The 19,959-nt window shown below is 51.9% G+C and overlaps 2 protein-coding genes across 2 annotated transcripts in view; one reads left to right on the forward strand and one right to left on the reverse strand.

Annotated features, from left to right (window-relative positions):
* The window catches only part of Tmem255b (transmembrane protein 255B), a 31,580-nt gene extending 28,657 nt beyond the window's left edge, over nucleotides 1–2,923 (forward strand). The window contains exon 9 of the mRNA XM_036166437.1: nucleotides 1,733–2,923. Within this exon, the coding sequence (XP_036022330.1) occupies nucleotides 1,733–1,900 (168 nt within the window). The 3' untranslated portion in view covers nucleotides 1,901–2,923. The remainder of the gene's footprint in view (nucleotides 1–1,732) is intronic.
* A 3,438-nt stretch (nucleotides 2,924–6,361) lies between these two features.
* Nucleotides 6,362–19,959, reverse strand: part of Gas6 (growth arrest specific 6) — a 30,999-nt gene continuing 17,401 nt past the window's right edge. The window contains exons 6-15 of the mRNA XM_036209463.1: nucleotides 19,317–19,439; nucleotides 18,055–18,177; nucleotides 17,086–17,207; nucleotides 15,906–16,024; nucleotides 15,499–15,688; nucleotides 12,390–12,554; nucleotides 10,912–11,080; nucleotides 9,015–9,187; nucleotides 7,530–7,758; nucleotides 6,362–6,899 (exon numbers count right to left, since the gene is read on the reverse strand). Of these exons, the coding sequence (XP_036065356.1) occupies nucleotides 6,745–6,899; nucleotides 7,530–7,758; nucleotides 9,015–9,187; nucleotides 10,912–11,080; nucleotides 12,390–12,554; nucleotides 15,499–15,688; nucleotides 15,906–16,024; nucleotides 17,086–17,207; nucleotides 18,055–18,177; nucleotides 19,317–19,439 (1,568 nt within the window). The 3' untranslated portion in view covers nucleotides 6,362–6,744. The remainder of the gene's footprint in view (nucleotides 6,900–7,529; nucleotides 7,759–9,014; nucleotides 9,188–10,911; nucleotides 11,081–12,389; nucleotides 12,555–15,498; nucleotides 15,689–15,905; nucleotides 16,025–17,085; nucleotides 17,208–18,054; nucleotides 18,178–19,316; nucleotides 19,440–19,959) is intronic.

A 19,959-nucleotide genomic window follows, 5' to 3' on the forward strand; every position in this document is an offset into this window, starting at 1 on the left:
AACAGGCATATCGGATGAGCCCGTGTGCTTCCTAAGAACAACAGAATGGATGCCGTCTCCACTGGTCAACAGACGGAAGGAGATACTCTAAGTGTCCTGTTGAAGTCATTAGCAGCCAGCAAACATCCCTGAATAATAGGAGGGAGTGAGGTGGCTGTGTGGGGGTGTTTTGTGGAGTTAGTCAAAAGGAAACCTTTCGAGGGGCCTGTCCCAACACCCAGCAGTTTGCCCAGTGTGACACTTGAGTTTAGCCTGAATGGTATTGCCGGGGTGGTCCTCTCCATGTGGGCAGGGCCTGCCTTCACGAGGCCTTGTTTAGGGAGGCAGTTTCACCCAAGTTTCCTAGCGGCTTGTTCCATGGCTCCTGATGGCCTGATCTATGATTCTTGGTGGTTTCTCCTGTGGTCTCTGGTGTTTTTTCCTGTGGTTCCTGGTGGTTTATCCTGTGGTTCTTGGTGGTTTATCCTGTGGTTCCTGGTGGTTTATCCTGTGGTTCCTGGTGGTTTATCCTGTGGTTCTTGGTGGTTTATCCTGTGGTTCTTGGTGGTTTATCCTGTGGTTCTTGGTGGCTTATCCTATGGTTTCTGGTGGTTTATCCTGTGGTTCTTAGGAGCTTGCTCTCTGGTTCCTAAGGGCTTGCTTCATGGCTTATGTATCTGCTTTTTTTTTTTCTTTTTTCAGAAAAGAGCAGAATGGACAGGGTGAGAAGCCCATCCTGGTAGACCTAAAAGGATGATCTTTAGACATGCACTGGCCCCTGTGGTCAGAAGGATGCACACACAGATTGGAAAGAGAAACAAGAGAAAATTCCCGAGCTAGCAGTTGAATCACACAGGAGTCACTTTTAAAATATCACTTCAGAATTTGCTTTATTTTTTTTTAAATACCAATTTTAAGTTTCAAACTTCTAGTACTTAAGAGGGGAAAAGAAAAATAAAAAGACAGAAAGATTTACTTCAGATCCATGCTGTCCCCCAAATTTCTCCTCTCACATGAACTCACCCTTGATTTTGGGGGTGTCTGTTGAGGTTCCTCAGAGACACAATACCAAAAGGTGTATATACATGGGAGAGAGACTTGTTTAGTGACTGGTTCTCATGAGTGTATTCGAGGCTGGTCCACCATGCCCAGGACCAGGGAAATACTGTTGGAACTGTAGCCCATGGTCACACTCAGGCAGGATTCCTTTCTCCTTGAGGGTCGCTGCCTTTTTTTCTTAAGGTCTGCAACTGATTGGACCAGACTCTCCAACAGTAGGGAGTTATTTAAATGTTAACTGCCTCTGAAAAATGCCTTCCTTAAACTTCTAGACTATGGCTGACCACATTTGGTCACTGACCTATTAACCACCATGCTGTGTTGGGAATGTTAATGATCTTGCTCTCTCCAGTGAGTGCTAAGGATCTGGCTCTAGGCTGTCCCTGCCTCTTCTAGTCAGTGCTGGTGAAAGTTGACAGGGCTAAGCAGGCCAGGAAGTCTGGAGCTTGGGAAAGCTTCCCTGGGGGTCCCTGGCAGCTTTAGAAGTCAACTTTGTGTCACCCAGGCACCAGACAGGCCGACACTTGACCTCTCTTAGCTGTTCCTAGGCCTGGGAGGCTTCCTGGGGGTCCTGGTGAGCTGGTGGCTCCTGGTCTGGTAAGGTGCTGGGCCGAGGCGATACTGGCAGATATTCTGGATGGTGTAGCTGAGTCCCCCACCTGCTGATCAAGGACGCCTCTCTGTTTAATTGCAGCCCTCCAGTGCCCTGCCGGCCTCGTCCTCTGCTGACCTCTCTCGGCCTGAGGACACAGAGTCTCTCTCCCAGTGCAACTGCAGCCATGGGCATTCTCCTAATGCTCCTTCACTCTGCACACCAACCTACTTCCTCCCGGGGGAGAAGCCTCCCCCCTATGCACCCTGACACGGAGATAGTAGATTAAAAAGTAACTTGGTTTGGGGGTTGCCAGAAATAAAAATAATAAAGCCATCTATAGGAAGCCTGCTTCTGTAGCCAGCCTCGTAGAGGGTTCAGAAAGTATCTCGAAGATGTGCACTTCTCTTGGACACAGCCTCCGCCAGCACAGGCCAGGACCAGAGGCGGAAGCAGAGCCGGCTGGCTGACCCAATGGCACCTCTGCTGTACCCCTCCCCCACACAAAGACAGCAGCAAATCCTACTAGACCCCAGGCTCATCGTCCAGAAGGGCTTCTCTGCACCTGCTGCCACTCAAGCTGCCTCATTTCTAGTCTCCTTGGCTATCAATTGCTGTTATCAAGGGAGCCGGGCATCTCTTTTGGTGAAGATTGTTCCTTCAGGAAATGCATTGCAGGTTGACAGGCTTCTATGAGCATGTCCCCGAGAAGGAACAGACCAATCCACTTCTCTGAGCATGTCCCCAAGAAGGAACAGACTGAACCCCTGAGCTCTGCTTTTCTGATTTGAAGGAAAACAAGCTTTGAGCAGACACCTAATGCTACTTCTGGAGGCCTTTGAGTTCTGCCTCTGTGTAAGATCCATCTTTCGGTGGACTTCAGATCTCACACTTATTTTTCCCTGTGGTGCTCTGTTGATTTGTGGCCACTGGTTCATTCATTAATTAGCTGTTGCGTGGACACTGGGGCCTTTCTCCCCCTCTCTGTGAGGTTCAGAACTAGCAGATGGGGATGGAGGACCAGTGGAGATGCAGCTCCTGCGCCCCCTGCTGGTCAAGGCCACTCTGTCCAGTAGATCTCACCAGGGCGGGCTAGAGAGGTTTTCTAAACAGGGTTTCCCACAAAGGCCCACAACACAGGTCCGTGTAGGAAGGTGACAGGTCTGCTCGTGGAGAAGATGTGCTGCAGCTGCTCACCGATCCCTGAAGGGCTGAGATAGCCACCGGTTTCTAAGGACTGGTCACTGTGCACTCTTCACTTTATTGAGAAAGCATCTTGGTTTCTATTTTTTTTTTTTTTTCCGAGACAGGCTTTCTCTGTGTAGCTTTGCGCCTTTCCTGGATCTCACTTGGTAGCCCAGGCTGGCCTTGAACTCACAGAGATCCGCCTGGCTCTGCCTCCCGAGTGCTGGGATTAAAGGCGTGCACCACCACTGCCTGGCTCTTGGTTTCTATTTGATGCTGACTGACCTTGGATCTAGCACAGTCTTGCTTCCCTACAACATCCAGGAGCTTGGCCTCAGCCTCTCTATCACCTTGGACCAATATCAAACAATATTCTGCCTATTTATATTTACACCAATGTATATACTAGAACTTTTAACACCTCTTAGGACCCCAGTTTCAGAGGCAATTGTGACCGGCTCCTTATAATTGAACCTGGAGGTAACAGGGCAAAAATCCTCTCTCTATTTGGAGGGGGCCTTGGGCACTGCTCCTTGATGGGGTCAGGGGCAAGTTGGCTCTGGTCCCTGCCTTGCATCTACCCAGTGTGCAAAATCAAGCAGCTCTCACAAGGGGCTTGGACATACCACCATGCTGGCTGTGGAAGAAGCATCCTGCACAGCAATGACAAGATTTCTGTCACTTGGGTGAGGTTCAGGATGACAAGGATGACCAGAGGCACAGAGATGCAAGGAGCCACGTAGTGGGCTGCTTTTTTTTTTTTTTTTTCCTTTTTTAAACAGGACTGGGCCAAAGAACACCTCATCCATGTAATGACAGCACAGAGAAGGGCCAAGTTCTAGAGGCTGCTGGGAGGAGGGTTTCCTTGGCACTGGAGCCTCTTTGGTACAGGGTTCCACACTTCCCTATTTACTTTGATATTACATAGTAATACAGCACCCCAGTTTTTTTTCCAGAGCAGAGGACTGAACCCAGGGCCTTGATCTTGCTAGGCAAGCGCTCTACCACTGAGCTAAATCCCCAACCCCACAGCACCCCAGTTTTGCATTCAATAGTCCTGTGCCCAATGGGCTCAACTTCTGAACTTCCTGAAGCTGGCCCCCAGGTCTCTGAAGACCAACAGAACCACATGTCTGGGTATAAAGCCCCATGCCCGTTGGAGCCAAGAATTATTGAGAAACATTGCACACCAAAGTCAATGGTTTTGCTAATTGCCACAAAAATGTCTTTCTCGTCTCAGCTGGAGAATGTAAGGTTAGGTACCCTAGTCTCCAGACTGCCCCCACAAGTCACTCTAATTAATCTATAGTGTGGGCAGATGCTCTTGAGTGCCCTTGCCTTTGTGTGGACAAGGCTGGGAAGCCAGCTGGAGCCTGAATGCTCAGTGGCTTTTGGCCCAGCCCTTGACGGCCTTGCCTCTTGGAATGTCACCTAAATGTCTGCTCTATGCTTGGTTTCTGCTCTGGTTGGTGAGATTTGCTCTTGGCCACCCATTTTGTCACTGAATCTGTCACTTGCATCTGCTTTTGGATTGATGGGAGATGGGGTTGTCCTGAATCTGTGGTATGGTACCAGCTGATGACTCGCATGAGTGTGTATGGCTCATGTATGTGGTAGGCCATGCCCCACTGGTGAGAGACACTGAGCTAAGCTCTTCTGCTTTACCAGATCAGCTTGCCTGAGTCAGGGTTCCACTTGCACCCTCTCCTCTATGGGTCACAGAGCCCTTAGGGCTCTACTTCACAAGACCCAGTATCAATAGCTTGGTAATGGATGGCATGGGTCCACAGATACGCCTCTATGTGCACATCCTTGTTGATCAGCAGAGGATGCTCTATTGGGCCTGCTTGGGTCATCTCCTTGCTTCTCTCTCCGGTGGTCACTCTACCTGTCAGGTATGTAGGAAGTCATGGTCTGTTCTGGACAGGGACCCTGCGATCCTGGGTGTCTCTAATACCTTCAGTCAGAGCACACAGCATTCCTTTATGTTTAAATGCATGATCTGCAGGCTTTGTGTTGAGAAATACAGTGAAAGGGTCTCCTGCCCTGAAACAGTGGTTTCTAAAAGGTGACTTTGCCCTAGGTTCATTTGGAAAAATCTGGAGACACATTTCTTTACCAGAGTATGTGTCTGCAAGAGGGAGGGTGGGACGCTGCCAATTCTGAATGCATGCGAGGGACCCAGGCTCAAGGAACAGCCTCAAGGACTCAATGACAATGAAAAAGAAAGGGTAAAGTCCTTCCCCAGAAAAGGAATTTTGCAATCAACTCAGACGATAAAGACCGTACAACCCATCCCACTTCTTCCTCCCAACAGTCCGCACGATCCCTCCAAAGGCTCCTGGTGCTTCCCTTGGTGCTCTCTAGTTTGGCCACCTGGACCCAGGGGAGCAAGGAGCCCATGGTAGGCAGCTGGCAGATGCCTTGTTTTGTTTGGCAGGAGATGGTACGAGGCTTGGTGCCAGCCAAGGCTGCAGATGCAACCTCAGGGAAGAGAGAGAGGTGTCTGTGTTCTTCCCACACAGTGGTGTTGCCTCCCTAAGGCAGATAAGGAATGCCGAATATGTGCCCCCCCCCCCCCCCCCCCCGTCTGTGTGGTTGAGCTCCAAACCAGCATTTATCCTACTCTGTTCTTGGCCTCATGACCTTCTGGAGAGAATTGGGGCTGGTTGGAGGGCACTCCTGGGAACATTCCATGAGAACATTCCAGAGTTGCCTCCAACACAAGGAAAAACCACTGAAGGTCTAGGGATGCTGCCTCACCAGCTGAAGACATATCCGGCCTCTGGGAGGCTGTGGGCTTCTGAGGCTCCTGAGGACAGAGGCAGCGAGGAATCCTGGGCAGGACTGTACTCCATACCTTGTCGGAGCTGTGCTCAACAGTGCTGTCCCTGTTCTGTCTTCACCAGAGTTTCCAGGATGCTGGGGTTCAAATCAGTGGCTCCCAACTTCTTCCCTTATTAACAAATGGCAGCCTGGAGACACTGAGCAAACTGCTGTTTCTTGTGTCTCCTGCTGCCCAGGGAGGGTGCGGCTCCCTCAGCTCTGCTCGTAGCTTTGAAACAGAAAACCAGACCTTTTTTTCTTTTTTTCTTTTTTTGGAGCTGAGGATCAAACCCAGGGCCTTGCGTTTGCTAGGCAAGCACTCTACCACTGAGCTAAATCCCCAACTACCTTTTCTTTTAAACGGAACAGAGGCAGCCAAGAGAGGCAAATGGCCAGTAGGGGGAGAGATTAGAGACTATGTACAGGTACCAACACTCATACTGGGTGCCAGGGGAGTTTTAAGAAGGGTTCTATGTGTGGGGCTGATGGCAGAGCCCCATAGGACTGTGCCTTTGCAGAATAAATAGGCTCCAGCCCTTGCTACCATTCTTGTGAGGAGAGGCTCCTGGGGTAGTCCACAGCTGCCTGGCCTAGGACACAGGGGTCCCAGAAAAGGCCCATCCAGCTGTGGGCCTGTGTCATAAGGGCCTCAAAGCCCGTTTACCCTGAAGGCAGCTCGGTTCTGAGACACCTCCAGGACAGACAGAGACCAACCCAGGGTTAAAAAGGTTTCTGTAAATATTTTATTTTCCATAGTTCAGAATCAGAAAGAAGCATGTGGTAATAAAAATAACAGAATTATTTTCTTCAAATCCACACAGCTGCAAATTGCCGGCCCTCTAGCCCAACCCTCGCCAGCCAGCTCCCACCAGGTCAAGGGGCTCTATGAGCAGCCGCTGACCTGAAACCAGTCCCATTATGTACAGATATGTTACAAGGCAAGGAAATATCTCAAGAAAAAACAGCCCTGAGGGCAGCCCACCCACTCCAGTGTTGGAGGACGTGCTCAAGAGGAGCCAGTGCTGGGTGTCCATACCTCTGCTCCCCTTTGTCTGCAGGAAGGTGCAAAGGCCTCTTGTGCATGGGTGCTAGAGCAGCTTGATCTAGAGAGTGGCGTGTTCCACAGGGGGGCAGGAGTGTGAGGTGATGTCACTGTGCTTGTAGGAGGCCTCGTCCAGGTCCAGGGTCTTCTGGTTTACCTCCAGGGTCATGCATCCACGGTAGAATGCCGTGACCGGTGCAGAAGTTACTGGAACATCTGAGCAGTAGGAGACCAAACACTGAGCACAGCTAAAGCCCGGGAGCACTGCTTACCGCCCTCTCTGTTGCGTATGGCCAGCCCTGACTGCATTCTCTCTGCAGGGCGTTTGCTCTTCAGGGTACCATCCCATGGGGATACAGATCTGTACAGGTACAATGCATCTTTACCCCTCAACCACCTAGGCATGCGTATGATCTCTCTGCCTTATGAGTTCCCATGCTTCAGGGACTACGGGCCCTTACTTCATTTGAAGCCTTATTGGTTAAAAAAAAAAGTCTGTCTGCTAAAAGGACTCGGGCTCTCCATAGCTCCTACCCTACCCGTGTTCCAGGCCTAGGCCTGTGGAAGCTGGCTGACCCTGGCAGTCAAAGGTACCTGACTCTTGTAGCACCTGCTAATCCCCCCTCTGTGTTTGGGCTTCTGTGCTCCCAGACAACACTTCCCAATGGGTGACCCAGAGAAAGGACTGTACTACTAATGGCCCTTACTCCAACCCCAGCACAGAAGCCAGTGACTAAGTCCGCCTGCATTTTTATCTCCCATAACTGGAACCCCATCTCTGTCATTATCGTCGGCCATTCTGGTTCAGGTGATGCCCACCATGGGGGCTAGACAGAGTGCTCCTACCTGGCAGGCCTCCAACAAAGGTGAGCACAGTGCCTTGCAGATGGTGCTCTAGTGTGTCTAGTCTCTCCTGCAGCTGGGCAGCACTCACTTCACTCTGGCCCTTGGTACCGTCCACTTCCAGGGTGGCCTCACCGTCCCGAAGGGAGACGGTGACTATGTGTTCCTGGCTGTCGCACACTTTGATCTCCATCAATGCCAGGGCAACGTCCTCCACGGCCAGGACCACCAGCTGCAGGGGACGCAGTACAGTGTTCAGGAGATGCAGAAGCATAGGAGCTACACCCCCTTTCTGTCCTACTAACCTCTGGTCTTCATAGGCTGGCCACCTCAACACTAGCCCCTTGGGTGTATGGTAACCCTGGGAACGAGGATGTCTAGGAACCCTGGTACTTTCCTATCCAGGGGTTCAGTTTCTTTGCATGTAAAGCGGGGAGCAACTGAGAGGTGATAGAGGGGGATGCCTCTGTGGTTAAGAGTGTACTTCCTTGGATTTTCTCCCCAGCATCCATATAGCTCACAACCATCTCTAACTCCAGTTCCAGGAGATTTGCGGCTCTCTCCTGGTCTCCACAGGCACATAGTATACGTACACATAAAACCTTTTAAAGTCCCTGGGAAACTGTGGGGACTTGGGTCACCCAGCCCGAGCTGACTTCTCAAAAGGGTGTGAAAGGCCACATCTGTAGTTGTGGTTCCAGCATGGGAGAGAGTACACTCTGGCCTCTCTCGGCCAGTAGGCTTTGGTGGTTCATCATATGCTAGGGGTGGGTCAAGATGCCCAGCAGCATGAGGTATGGTCCCCTTGGTGGTATGTAGTGTGGATATGATGCTAATTATGACTAGTCAGTGTAAGTAGCCAGCATGGCTCTATGGCCTGGGCAGGTGGGGGATAGAAACCCTCCTGTTTGACCCACATTTTGCTTTGGGACATGAGAGAGGAAGACAGACTTCCTTTCAGTAGCTTCATGTTCTAGAAGAGACCAGTGGGAGGCAGCAGAGTCTTCAGTGAGGGAGGGCTCTGCCTGAAGGACAGTGGAACCCAGGGCCTCACCCACCATGAGCATAAGTTATCAGAGTTGAGGGTGAGGTTAGTGGGTCTGGAACTGTCCCTGTCCGCTGCTCCATGTGTGGGACACCCTACACCCTGGTCCAGCAGTAGCTTCCATGGAGGATGCAGACCCTGGCTGCACCACCAGCCCCCTGGACCAGCAGTAGTGTGGCTTCCCGGTCCTGCCTGTGTGTTGGTACTGTAGCCATGGCACCAGAGCCGGAGAGCACCACCTAGCTCTGTGTACGCAGACCGGGGGAGAGATCCGGGTCTGGGAAGGAGTCTCCAGGGCAGGGAAAGGTTCAACAAGTCAATAGCCCAGAGCGTGGGCAGAGCCTCAGGACTTTTCCTTGAAGGGGAAGGGTGGGGGTCAAACAGGGTAGCCTCGTCAAAGCCGGCCCCATATCTAGCTGCTTCTGTGTGCCATTCAATTCTACCTGTTTCTTGAGCTTCTTTGTAGAGTGGTAGTCGACCAGGGCCACAGAGAGGGGGACGACATGGTTGTCACCCACCAGTGCGAGCAGCACCCCCGTGTCCGTGGCAGGGCGAATCCGAGCCACAACTTGTACTTCCCAGGTGGTCTCCGTGCCGACATCCAGTGATGTTCGGGCTGCAATGAAAGCGGCACATTATGAGGCCATACAAGGGGCCGAGAGGCGACAGTGAGTAGCAACTCAGACTGGAGTGCCACAAGGAACAGCGCTCTGCACACCCCGGGAGGGGCCTCTTGGTGAAAAGGCGAGCGGGGGATGTATGCACCATGGCCAGACCTCTAAGACCTCAACAGCCAGCATGCAGGAAGAGAGTGAGAAGATCTCCAGAGTCCAGACTATCGACGCTTGGGCGCGGGGGGATGGCTGGTGCCCTCCAGGTAACAAAGACCTACTCGGGGAGCCACAAGGCCAGCCCCAAGGGCCATCCACTGCCCTGCTTTCACATCTCCCCCTGCAGAGTTCACAAAGCACCTCTGAAGCTCCAGGCGACACCAACGCTTACATGTTGGCAGGAACTTACGAGCCCATGCCCGCAAACAGATGTTGTGAGACACCCGCTCCAGCAAGCCCTATGTGTGTCTGTGCTCTGGGTGGCATGAACTCATTCCCACACCATACACACGGGGGCCTTGTGTCTAAGATGCAGCTAGGTGACACTTCCTGTCATCTGTATCTAAGGTTATGCACTAAAGTGGACAGGTGGAGTCTGTTTCTTCCAGGGTAAACAGCTTGTATTCCTCACCAGAGGGGAGTCCCTCCCTAACTGGGAGGCCAGAAGAAACCATCAGTCTTGATATTTAAATCTGCCCCTCATGAACGGCACAGACTAGAGAGAGCTGCTATGAGTGAATCAAGGTTGGCACACACTGGGTCAGCCTCCCTGCTCTCTATGGTGTGTGGGAGGCTCTGGAGCTGGCCTGTTCTTCCCTCCCCACCCACCATCGGTCAAATGAAGTCCTCTACCCTCTCCTAGATGACATCTACAGTGGTGAATTCTCAAGTTCATTGAGTATAGGAACATAGATTGTAAAAGATAATAAAAACACCAAGTGTACCTTAGCTGGCAGGTGCCCAGCAAAGACACCAGACCTTGCCTGTGTGCCAGGTTTCCTCAGCATGGTGACTCTCAGATGTCTTTACTCTTTCTCAGAACTTGAGATTGAAGGGCCCCAAAATGACCCTCAATGCCTGTTATAGTTTAAGAAGTTATGGGTTCTGCTTTAAAGGACCTGAGTGTCCACCCTTCTGTCCCCTGGGACATCCCCAGGGGACTGGTGACTCTAGGTTCCAGCACTGGCATGTCCATGAACCAAAGAGATGCAGATCTCATGCATCCTCCATCCCCGATCACGTTTTTTGAGAAGCAGAACACACTTTTGCCAGGCCCCCTCCTGCTTTCTCTCCATACGGGCCTGAGGACCTGCTACAGGGCCCCTTCCAAGGGTGACACAGACTTCCTGAATTCATGTTCTTTCCATCTCTAAATCGCCTCTGATTGCTAAGCCTCATGAAGTCACTGGCCAGTGAAGGCCTGGTAAGCTTCTGAAAACTGTCACGTGTTTTCAGACATGTCCAATATTGACCGTCTAGATTTGCTTCCAGCTAGCCCCCTCCCCACAGGCCTGCCCATTCTACCGTTTTCTAGCCAATGGACCATGGCTAACTCTATATGATGTCCAATGAGTTGTCCTGGGAGCTGGGCCTTGCCTTCCCTGCCGAGCCCTGCCCCAGCTTGTCACTGAGGTAGGAATCATTCAGATGGATGCTCACACTTTAGCATATAGCTACCTGGAAGTCCCACACAGATGGTCCTACTCCAGGTAGGGCGACACCCACTTACTGTAGTTGAGGCTGTAGAAGGCGAATGCATTCCCAGGGAAGAAGGAGCCCCTCTCGGTCACAGAGAAGCACTGCATTTTTGTATTTGCCTTTACTGTTTCCTGGATGGCGCTGTCTTCCCCATTCAGCCAGTTCCAGCTCCTCATGCACCCGTCCAGGCGAGGGTTAATCTGGAAAAACACATAACTCCAGTGGCTTCTTGAGCCAGGACACCATAATGGCAGGAGAGGTCATGAGTCTGGCACCATTTAACCTGCTGGCAGGGCCCTCTGGCTTGTGTGTATGTAAATCTATAGTGTACAAACAATATAGGGAGTTTTTTTTCCTTCACAAACAAACTCTTCACTTTTCAAAGCATTTCAGGACACCTCTATCCATGCAGGATGAGAACACATGTGTCAGTGAGGCAGCCACCTGCTCTGTCTGCTGGGTCTCCTCATTGTGGGTGCAGGGACAGGTACTTGACCCCTGACTGCTCAGGTCAGGTGTTTTACTGTGCTGTGCTTTCTTCTGCCTCGGGCCTACAAAGCAAAGCTGAAAAACCAGGCCAGGGATGCCAGTCCCAGCTTGCCCATACACTGTGTGCAGACTGTTATATAATTAAATCAGGTCACCTTACTATGTGCAAAGCTGTTTTATAATCTAGTCAGGTCACCCTCGTGACCACACACTGTGTGCAAGGCTGTTATATAATCCAATCGGGTCACCTCGTGACCACACACTGTGTGCAAGGCTGTTATATAATCCAATCGGGTCACCTCATGACCACACACTGTGTGCAAGGCTGTGACATAATCCAATCGGGTCACCCTCATGACCACACACTGTGTGCAAGGCTGTTACATAATCCAATCGGGTCACCTCATGACCATACACTGTGTGCAAGGCTGTGACATAATCCAATCGGGTCACCCTCATCTTATGTGTTGAGGATCTGCAATGGTGTGTTGGATGTTATCATCCCCTTGGGACTCTCCTGAATTGTGGTGACTGGGTCAATCACCTACCAAACAAGTTTTCCATCTGTGGTAGATGTTGCCATCCCCAAAACAAGGGTTCTGAGTACTGGGCTAGAGGCAGATGAGGTACAAAGGCCAGGTGTGGCATAGGACAGAAAAAAAAAATAGGACTTTGAAAAGTGATCCAAAGCCTCCCATTTAGAACTTCGCCCACAGGAAATCTAGGTATGGCTAACAACCCAAGATGTTCTTGAGACACGTCCAAAAAGTTTTTTCTTTTTGTTAAAAGAAATGAGGTGTTTTATCTTTACTGCAAAATAGACTTTTTTTTGTCCTCAAGTCAGAGGAACACTTAAACAAGAATCATGAGTGGAAATGGCTAGTTATTATGTACAGTGACTAGCTGCCAGCCTGGGGCCCCTCGAGTTGTAAGATGGGCTCAGTAGAGGGCTAACCCCTCAAGGCATACAGCTAAGCCTGAGCCTGCTGCATTCTCCTCCATGGTCAGGGCTGGACTTACGGGCTGGATGAGGTCATGCTCCTTGAAGGGAATGCCACCGACGGTGAGATTCAGGTGATACAGGCCTCTCTCCAGCTGGAACAGCTCACCAGCGACGGCAATCTTCATCACAGCATCTTTGTTGACCTTGATTACAAGGTTGCGTTCTAGCTCCTCCACAGAGATCTGAAGGGGGTCAGGCAGGGAGGGCAAGTAGATGGTCATTTCCGGAGGGCCCCCACAATGCATCACCTGGGACAACTGCACCACACCTCAGGATAGACATGCCATGTTAGTTGTGTCTAACGGCCCTACTTACGAGACTACACCCATGTCACCTGGGCCAGAGACACCTGACCTCAGTGGGGGCATGCCATGGCACCTGTGTTTAGGAGCTTGACCCATGAGTCCATGCCCATGTCACCTGGGCCAAGGACATCAGACCTCAGGGGAAACAACACCCAAGTTTATCTGGTCCAGGAAGAGTCTGACCTCACAAGACCACACCCATACCACCTGTGCCCATGCTCACTCTCACCTCTGTGGGTTCTCCCTACACCCTTCCTTGCTCAGAGTCACTACTGTGGCTCCTCGTGTGAGTTCACAGGTCAGGGTTCATGTCAAGAGGGCTAGCCTCTCCCACACATTTGGGATTAAAATCAAAACAGAACACCACCTAGTGTACTCCAGAAGTCAGTCACAGAAAGGTCGTCTTACTGATGGCTTATTCCAGTTTAAAAGAACTAGAGAGCCATGTCTGATGTGGCACAGGCCTCTGGAGAAACTGCAGCCTGGCCATCTATGGTGCCTGCTCTAGGACAAGCGTAGCACGTTGTCTTGGGTAAGGTGAGATGACATCTGTTCGCGTATCCTCAGATGTTCTTCTGGCCTGAGACCCTGGGCAATGAACTGGCATGGAGTGCTGCCCTCAGTGGCTTGCATGTCTGTGTGAGGAACTTCCAGGCTACAGGGCGGAATCTGAATCCAGCCAAATGCTGGCTCAGAGCCAAACTGAAGCCTAACGTGAGCTCCATGTTTCAACTCTTCTCACATGTGACACAAACACAGTGTCATATAACAGCCCAGGGGAGCTCTGTAGAGCCGACAGCTGCACCCCAGGCCCCGGGCCCTGTACCACAGACTGTACTGTGAAGGGTGGCATGACCTTGGCTTCTGTATAGATTTGTTAACAAGCTAAAGTTCTACAGTTAAACAAGTTCAGTCTCTCAGTTCTGACCCCAGCAAGTATGGTTACTGTGGGCGGGAGGGTTATCAGCGTGGGCTTGTATGACCTACATCAGTGTTGCAAGCCCTGGGCAGATCTCATCTGATATCACAATGGGTCTTCTGCTGTCTAGGCTCTAGAGGACCAGGAGCAGAAAATGCAGCTCCTGGATGTCCCTTACCCAGTGTCATGCAGATGATGAGTTTCTGTCCAGCAGTACCACAGCTGACTCTGGAATCCATGAAACCACCTCTCATAGCAGACCCCCACTCTGGAAGACACTCATCCCCGAAGTGGGTGACACACTTTCGGCTATGCCCAAAGTGGCCACAGTGGCAGACGCTGGGCTGGGCATACAAAAATGCATTCGCTAAAGGTGTGATCTCCTCTGTGTGAGAAGGGACTGAGTGGGTGATGAACTCGTCCACTACTGAATCGTCAGGTGGTCTGACATCCAGGACTGAGCCCAGCCTGTCTGGGGACCTGGCAGCCCAGCTGGCCAGCACAGCTAACTGTGGCTAGGTTCCCAAAATGGTCCAAGGGGGATGGGAGAAGAAGCCATTACTTCCTTCACTGGCTTCCAGGTTTCTACAGAAGAAACCCAATATTTCCTCAGTGCAGCCTAGGCCTGAACATCACTTCACTCTAGGTCTCCCATTGGGGTGTCTACTCAACTTCCTGCCTCTGCAGCCTAAAAAAGACCCCACAACCACCCCACCTCTGTGGCCCATGCGAACCCTTGCCTCTTCAACCTATACAATCTCTCTGCTACTCACAAGGGGCTCCAGGTCCTAATGCCCGCTTACTTCGCTCATCCCCAGCCCTGAAGTATCCCATCAGCCGGTGAGCTTTCCCTAGGCTGGTGCTGTAGTTGGAAGAACAGACATGTTCCGAAATTTTCTAACCCCCTAACAGTTAATTTACTGTCTAGGGTGGAGTGAGGTTGAATGATCAAGCAAATTCCTCAGAAACTTGGCACATAGGAACGCCCTGAAGCCTGTGTAGGAATGTATATTAGATATACGGTTCCCTGTCTTCCAGAACATCAGTATCCTTTTTAGCTGATGTGGAGGCACACTTAGTGTCTTCCTGCATCTGTCAGAAGAGCAGAGTTATGAACGACTGCGCAGAGAACACTGAGGGGCAGAACTTGGCCTCCTGGGATGCTCTCTTACTGAGCTGTGAGTTCAGGGTACGTAAGCTGCCACCTAGACAGTACCAAGTCATAGTCACTGCTCCCAGCCAGCAGTCCCGCCTGGGTCCTAGTCCAGGCTTGCCCCCGCGGCTGTGTAGAGGGTACCCTCTCCCAAGGCTTCTTCTTTCCTTAAACCCTCCCCTGTTCTGCTACAGACACTCTGACTGCTCAGAGCCAGGAAGAAGGACAGACAGTCGTCTGTAGCTGGAGAGATGGCAGGGGTCCATGTCTGTCTTCAAAGCAGAACATGGATTTTTCATTTTGTCTTCACTGCAAGGGGAAAAACCATGTCTTTCTGTTTTTCTACCAAACATTAATTCCCAAGCCTGTTTTATTGCCTGGGGTATAGGAAGTGATTCCTGAGTAGGAGGTCACTATCCATCACTCAAACTCCACTGGGGGAAGCAGCCAGAGCTGAGGGCAGAAGACACCCCTGTGGATCAGATGAACAGAAGATCCTGGTCTCAGTGCTCAGGTTCCTGGGTATTCTGAGCTAGCTATCCCTCTAGTGGCCTTCAATGTTGGGGCATCCTCATGCAATTATTCTAGTACCTTCTGGGCCGATTCCCACATGGCTGTCACAGGAAGCCCTTTCTGAGTAAGCCGCACTCAGCCAATGAAGCAGCAGCTCTGGTTAACTAGAGCAGGTGTCCTTTCCATGGGCCACATCCAACACCGAATGCTAGGGGTAGCCTTAGCCTTCCACTTACCGTCTGCCACATGCCATGGTTGATAATGGGCCCGCTGCTGGTGATCCGCCCAACACCGTTGTACCGCAGCTGCAGCTCCAGCCGCCCAGCCCGCAGCCCCAGGACAATCCATGTGCTATCTGAACGGCCTCCAGCGAAGAAGAGGACTCCTTCAGGGTCGAAAGTTCGGAAGTCAAACTCAGCCAGCAGCCTGTAAACCGACCCGAGAAACCAAGTGGGACAGAGAGCAGGTGGTACAGGGCTGCCTAGTCCCAGGGCCTAGACCCCTGGGACACTTTCCAGGACATAGCGGGGGGAGGGGGTATGGTTCACTCAGCGATCTTGAGTGGCTTTGGACTCCTGGAAACTAGGAGCCCTGGCTCAGCCTTCTCACCTGGGTTCTGCTGTCCTGTGTGCCTGGCTCTCACCTGGTGGGCTGAAGCCTCTTAAAGCGTAGTCTGATCACTGGGGTGCCGCTGAACATGCGGCCCAGGTACAAGGACTTCACGCTCTTGGCCATGGTGAAGGGCACACACGGTAAGATGTCCTGCAATGAGATAGGAAGGTATTAGGGGCGGGGGATGTCCTGTGGCTGCCTTTTAAACAACTTTGATGTCCTGGTCACATTGGGTAGATCCTCTGATCTTCCAGAATCCTAAGGCTAGCCCACCCCTGGCAATCCCAGAGTCCATATGACCCATCCCATGTTGGTGCCCCCAGGCAGAGGCCCAGGGTTCTGAATTCTTCTATCACCTGCTTCTTTCTCACCTGTTCTTATTCGCTAGTGGTGTTTAAATTATGAAATTCTCCCAACTCACAGAGGAGCACAGAGACTCCTAAAATAGTATACTATTAACAAAATGAACAGAACACAAAGGCCTTGAAAACAATGATTCAAGAAACTGATTTTATGCTGTAGGTTTCCCACTGACCAGAGAGAGGGTAGAATTAAAGCAGGTTAAGCTGGCTTCCAGGGGGCATGAGAGAAGGGTCCTGCACCACCACACTGGCCAGCAGGGAGCCTGAGGCAGAGACCACACAAGTGCTGGTCCCCTAGCCCTTCAGGAGGATACCATCTCATGCAACAGGAGCCTCACAAAGGACCTAGATGAGTTGAGCTTCAGGCTCCTAACTGGAAAATGCTTATCTTGCTTCCTAGACCTGTGACTTGCAAAGTCATCATGGTACGTGGTCACTTGGTGTTGTTTTTCAGAAAATGCCATCAATGCACAACTTCCCTGAAGTTTATTTAGCTTGTTACAGAGTCCTGAGTGAATGGTGTGTGTGTGTGTGTGTGTGTGTGTGTGTGTGTGTGTGTGTGTGTGTGTGTGTATACATGCACACTGTACATCCTGGTGTGAACATATCACACCTTGGGTCTGCACCAGCAGGCTACGTGGCTGAGAGTGGAGAGTTGCTATGGAGATTTCATCAACACAACCAAACAGAGGTTTGGCTAGCCGTGTGGTCCTGAGAGCTAGTGGGAGTTTTCAGTCAACCTAGTCACTAGAAAATTTTCTGCCATAACCAGTTAGTAGTAGAGGGTCCCACACAAAGCACAGCACTAGGGCTCCACAAGGCCATCCAGTGGACACCAGGGTCACCTACCTCACAAGTATCCATGTCTGGGGACAGCTTTAGGCCCCCGCGCCCATCACAGTGGCAGGTATAGCTGCCCGGGGAGTTGACACAGGTTTGTTCGCAGCGTCCCTGCTGACACTCGTCCACATCTGTCGGCAAAGGGACTCATGGTAGGCGTGGGGAAAGCTCCAAACACTGAGCAACCCCACTTACTCTTCCCAGAGACATGCTATAGACATCATTGCTCAGCCTGCTGCCTCAGAGACCTGTCCCTTAGGTCCCTGCTTCCGAGAGAGAAGTGAAGAGCTAAAGGTGTCTGAGGACTGTGCTCAGTCTGACCGGCTGACTGGCCCAGGGATGGAGGGACCAAGCATGACTATGTGGGTTGTAGAGAACGGTGCAGGGCAGGAGCCTCTGAACCCTTAGCTCCGTGCTCCCTTCCCTGGTGGCTCAGTTCTTCTCCAGGGCTCTCCTAGCTATCTCTCAGAGTCTCTTGTATAATCTTGTATAGTCTCTGCTCTTGGGGCACGGTAAACCTCCACAGTGAGAGACTAAGCACACCATTCCCCATCTACGGCAGGCACAGAGGGCTGGGAGGGAGCCAAAGTATACCAAGGAATTCAGGATCTTCACTGACTCTGCTGAAGGCTGGGGAAGGGTAAACACAAGTGTGTCCTCATTTGGGCACACACTGGAACACATGCACATGTATGAGAGCACTCTGTGTGAGCACACACATATGGACACAATGGGTTCAGGAAAAAGGGATGAGACAGAGGACTGACCTTAGGGGTCATCTTCAATGAAGGTACACAGAGACCCCCAGTAGGACCTGACATTTTTCCAACCTTCATGTGTATACAACGACTTCCTGGAAGGTTAGACCAATGGGTACCAGCCACAGAGCAATGCAGCCCATGTTCAGGCAGCGGCCAACATGTGTCCTAGGCTAAGGGTCAAAGAAGGAAGTAGCCTGGGCGCCTGCGGTGCGGGTACCTTGGCAGGTCTTCTCCTGGGAGCTGTACATGTATCCCTTGTCACAGAGACAGGAGTAGGAGCCCGGCAGGTTCTTGCAGCGTGCATCCCCACAGGTGTCTGCATCTGCGCACTCATCTACATCTGCAAGCAAAGCCAGCCAGGCCAAGGCTGTACAGGTCGGTCTGGGACAGCTGCAGCGGCCGCTGGGGATAGAGGGCGAGAACAGCCCCGACACAGGAGGGTGGAGAACGGGAGGAAGAAGGCATGATGCCTTCGCTGTGGGTGTCAAGTGATGGGGGGCCCAGGGACCACATGCTGCTCACCCCACACTGGGTACACTGTAGGCTTCATTGCTCAGGATCCACAAAGCAAGGCAGGTCTCCTCAACCTGCTACTAAATTGTGGGGGCTGTGTCCCCTGGTCAAGGCCAGGGCCAAGAGCCACGAGAGGGCCTTTGTTCCTGGAATAAGGACACAGGAGGGGAGCCTATACATCCCCACATGCAATTCCCATGCATTTCCCATAGGTACAAGGACACAGTGACTGAGTGTTCCCATACAATCACACCTTCTAAGAACATTCTTTGTGACTGTCAGAGGTGAACTCTGAGGTAGATGAGAATAAATTTTTCCCCTGAAATGGGTGAGGGAAAGAGTCATTTGTCTCATCAGATTTGCGCTCAGACCCTCAGTTGACCCCACCCCCTGCAGCCATCTGGACCATCCACATAGGCAACTGTCAACCAGTCCTTGTGAGTCCCAGTTCCTCAGGGACACTCTGGTCCATCTGTGTTGGAGCAGAGGTTGAGCGCCATTCCTCTATACCCTAAATCAGCTCAGGGGGAACAGCTGGAGCATGCAGTTTGAGATGACTGTTTGGGTGTCCTCAGGCTCCCTGCTCCGGGCTGAGTGGAAATGGGACCACAGAGCGGGGAGGCCCCATCTGCTCCTGTGTTCTTGGAGGCAGGGAAGGGGGAGTCTGTGCTGGGGGGGTCTGGAAGGTATGGCAGGTGCACAGAGGTACTGGGGCTTGCCACCTTGCCAAGTTCCCCGCAGTTTGCTGCAGGGATCTATGCCTTGTGACCACACAGGCTGTCTTGCAGGCTCTGTGGGCTGAAGGTACCTAGAAACACTAGTGGGGATGGGCAATCCTTGCCCTTGCTCTCAGATCTGGGGACTCACGTCCATGATGCTGGACTGGACCATTTCCAAAGGATGCTCATTCCCTTCTCGGGTTAGAGAGGAGGTAGGTGGGGCGCAATTGCTCAGCCAGGGACTTACCTTGGCAGTTCCTGCCATCTGGGGCAAGGGAGAAGCCACTATGGCAGGCACACTGGAAGCTTCCTGGCTTGTTGTGGCAGACCTGGCTGCAGCCCCCATTCTTCTGGCCACACTCATTGACATCTGGACATGAAGAAAGAGTGAGGGGCTTCTACCTGGACACGTCCCTGCTGGCCTCATGTAGGTAAAGTAGACAGCATGAGGGCCAGAGAGAGATGAACTGCTGCGCGTGGGGATAGTCACAGACTCAGTTCTGAAGGTCTCTAGGTGCCACAAGGGACGGGGTAAAGGACAAAATGGACCCACCAATCAATCAGTGTTCAGTAGCCATGAGATCTACACACAGCCTTGTCTGGCACCCTGAACAGAACTATCGGGATGACCTGTGGACGCAGCCAGGCTGCCCGGAGTGAAGGGCTGGGCAGGGTCTGCTATCTCGTTTGTGGCTTTACCTGATGCCTCACCCTCAACTGAGTAAATCAAGGTGGGGCCCCTTAGCTAGGGTGCAAAGACCCATGTGGCATTTCCTTCTTTTCAGTCCTGGTCCTAAAACAGCAGGAGCTTGCGGCTTCAGTGAGCCCCGGGGCTGCTGCACGCCACTCTGGACGGGCAAAGGGTTCCCAAGAGGGATGCTGAGGTTGTC

This window comes from Onychomys torridus, chromosome 17 (genome assembly GCF_903995425.1).
Source record: "Onychomys torridus chromosome 17, mOncTor1.1, whole genome shotgun sequence".
In the NCBI taxonomy this organism is placed as follows: Eukaryota; Metazoa; Chordata; class Mammalia; order Rodentia; family Cricetidae; genus Onychomys; species Onychomys torridus.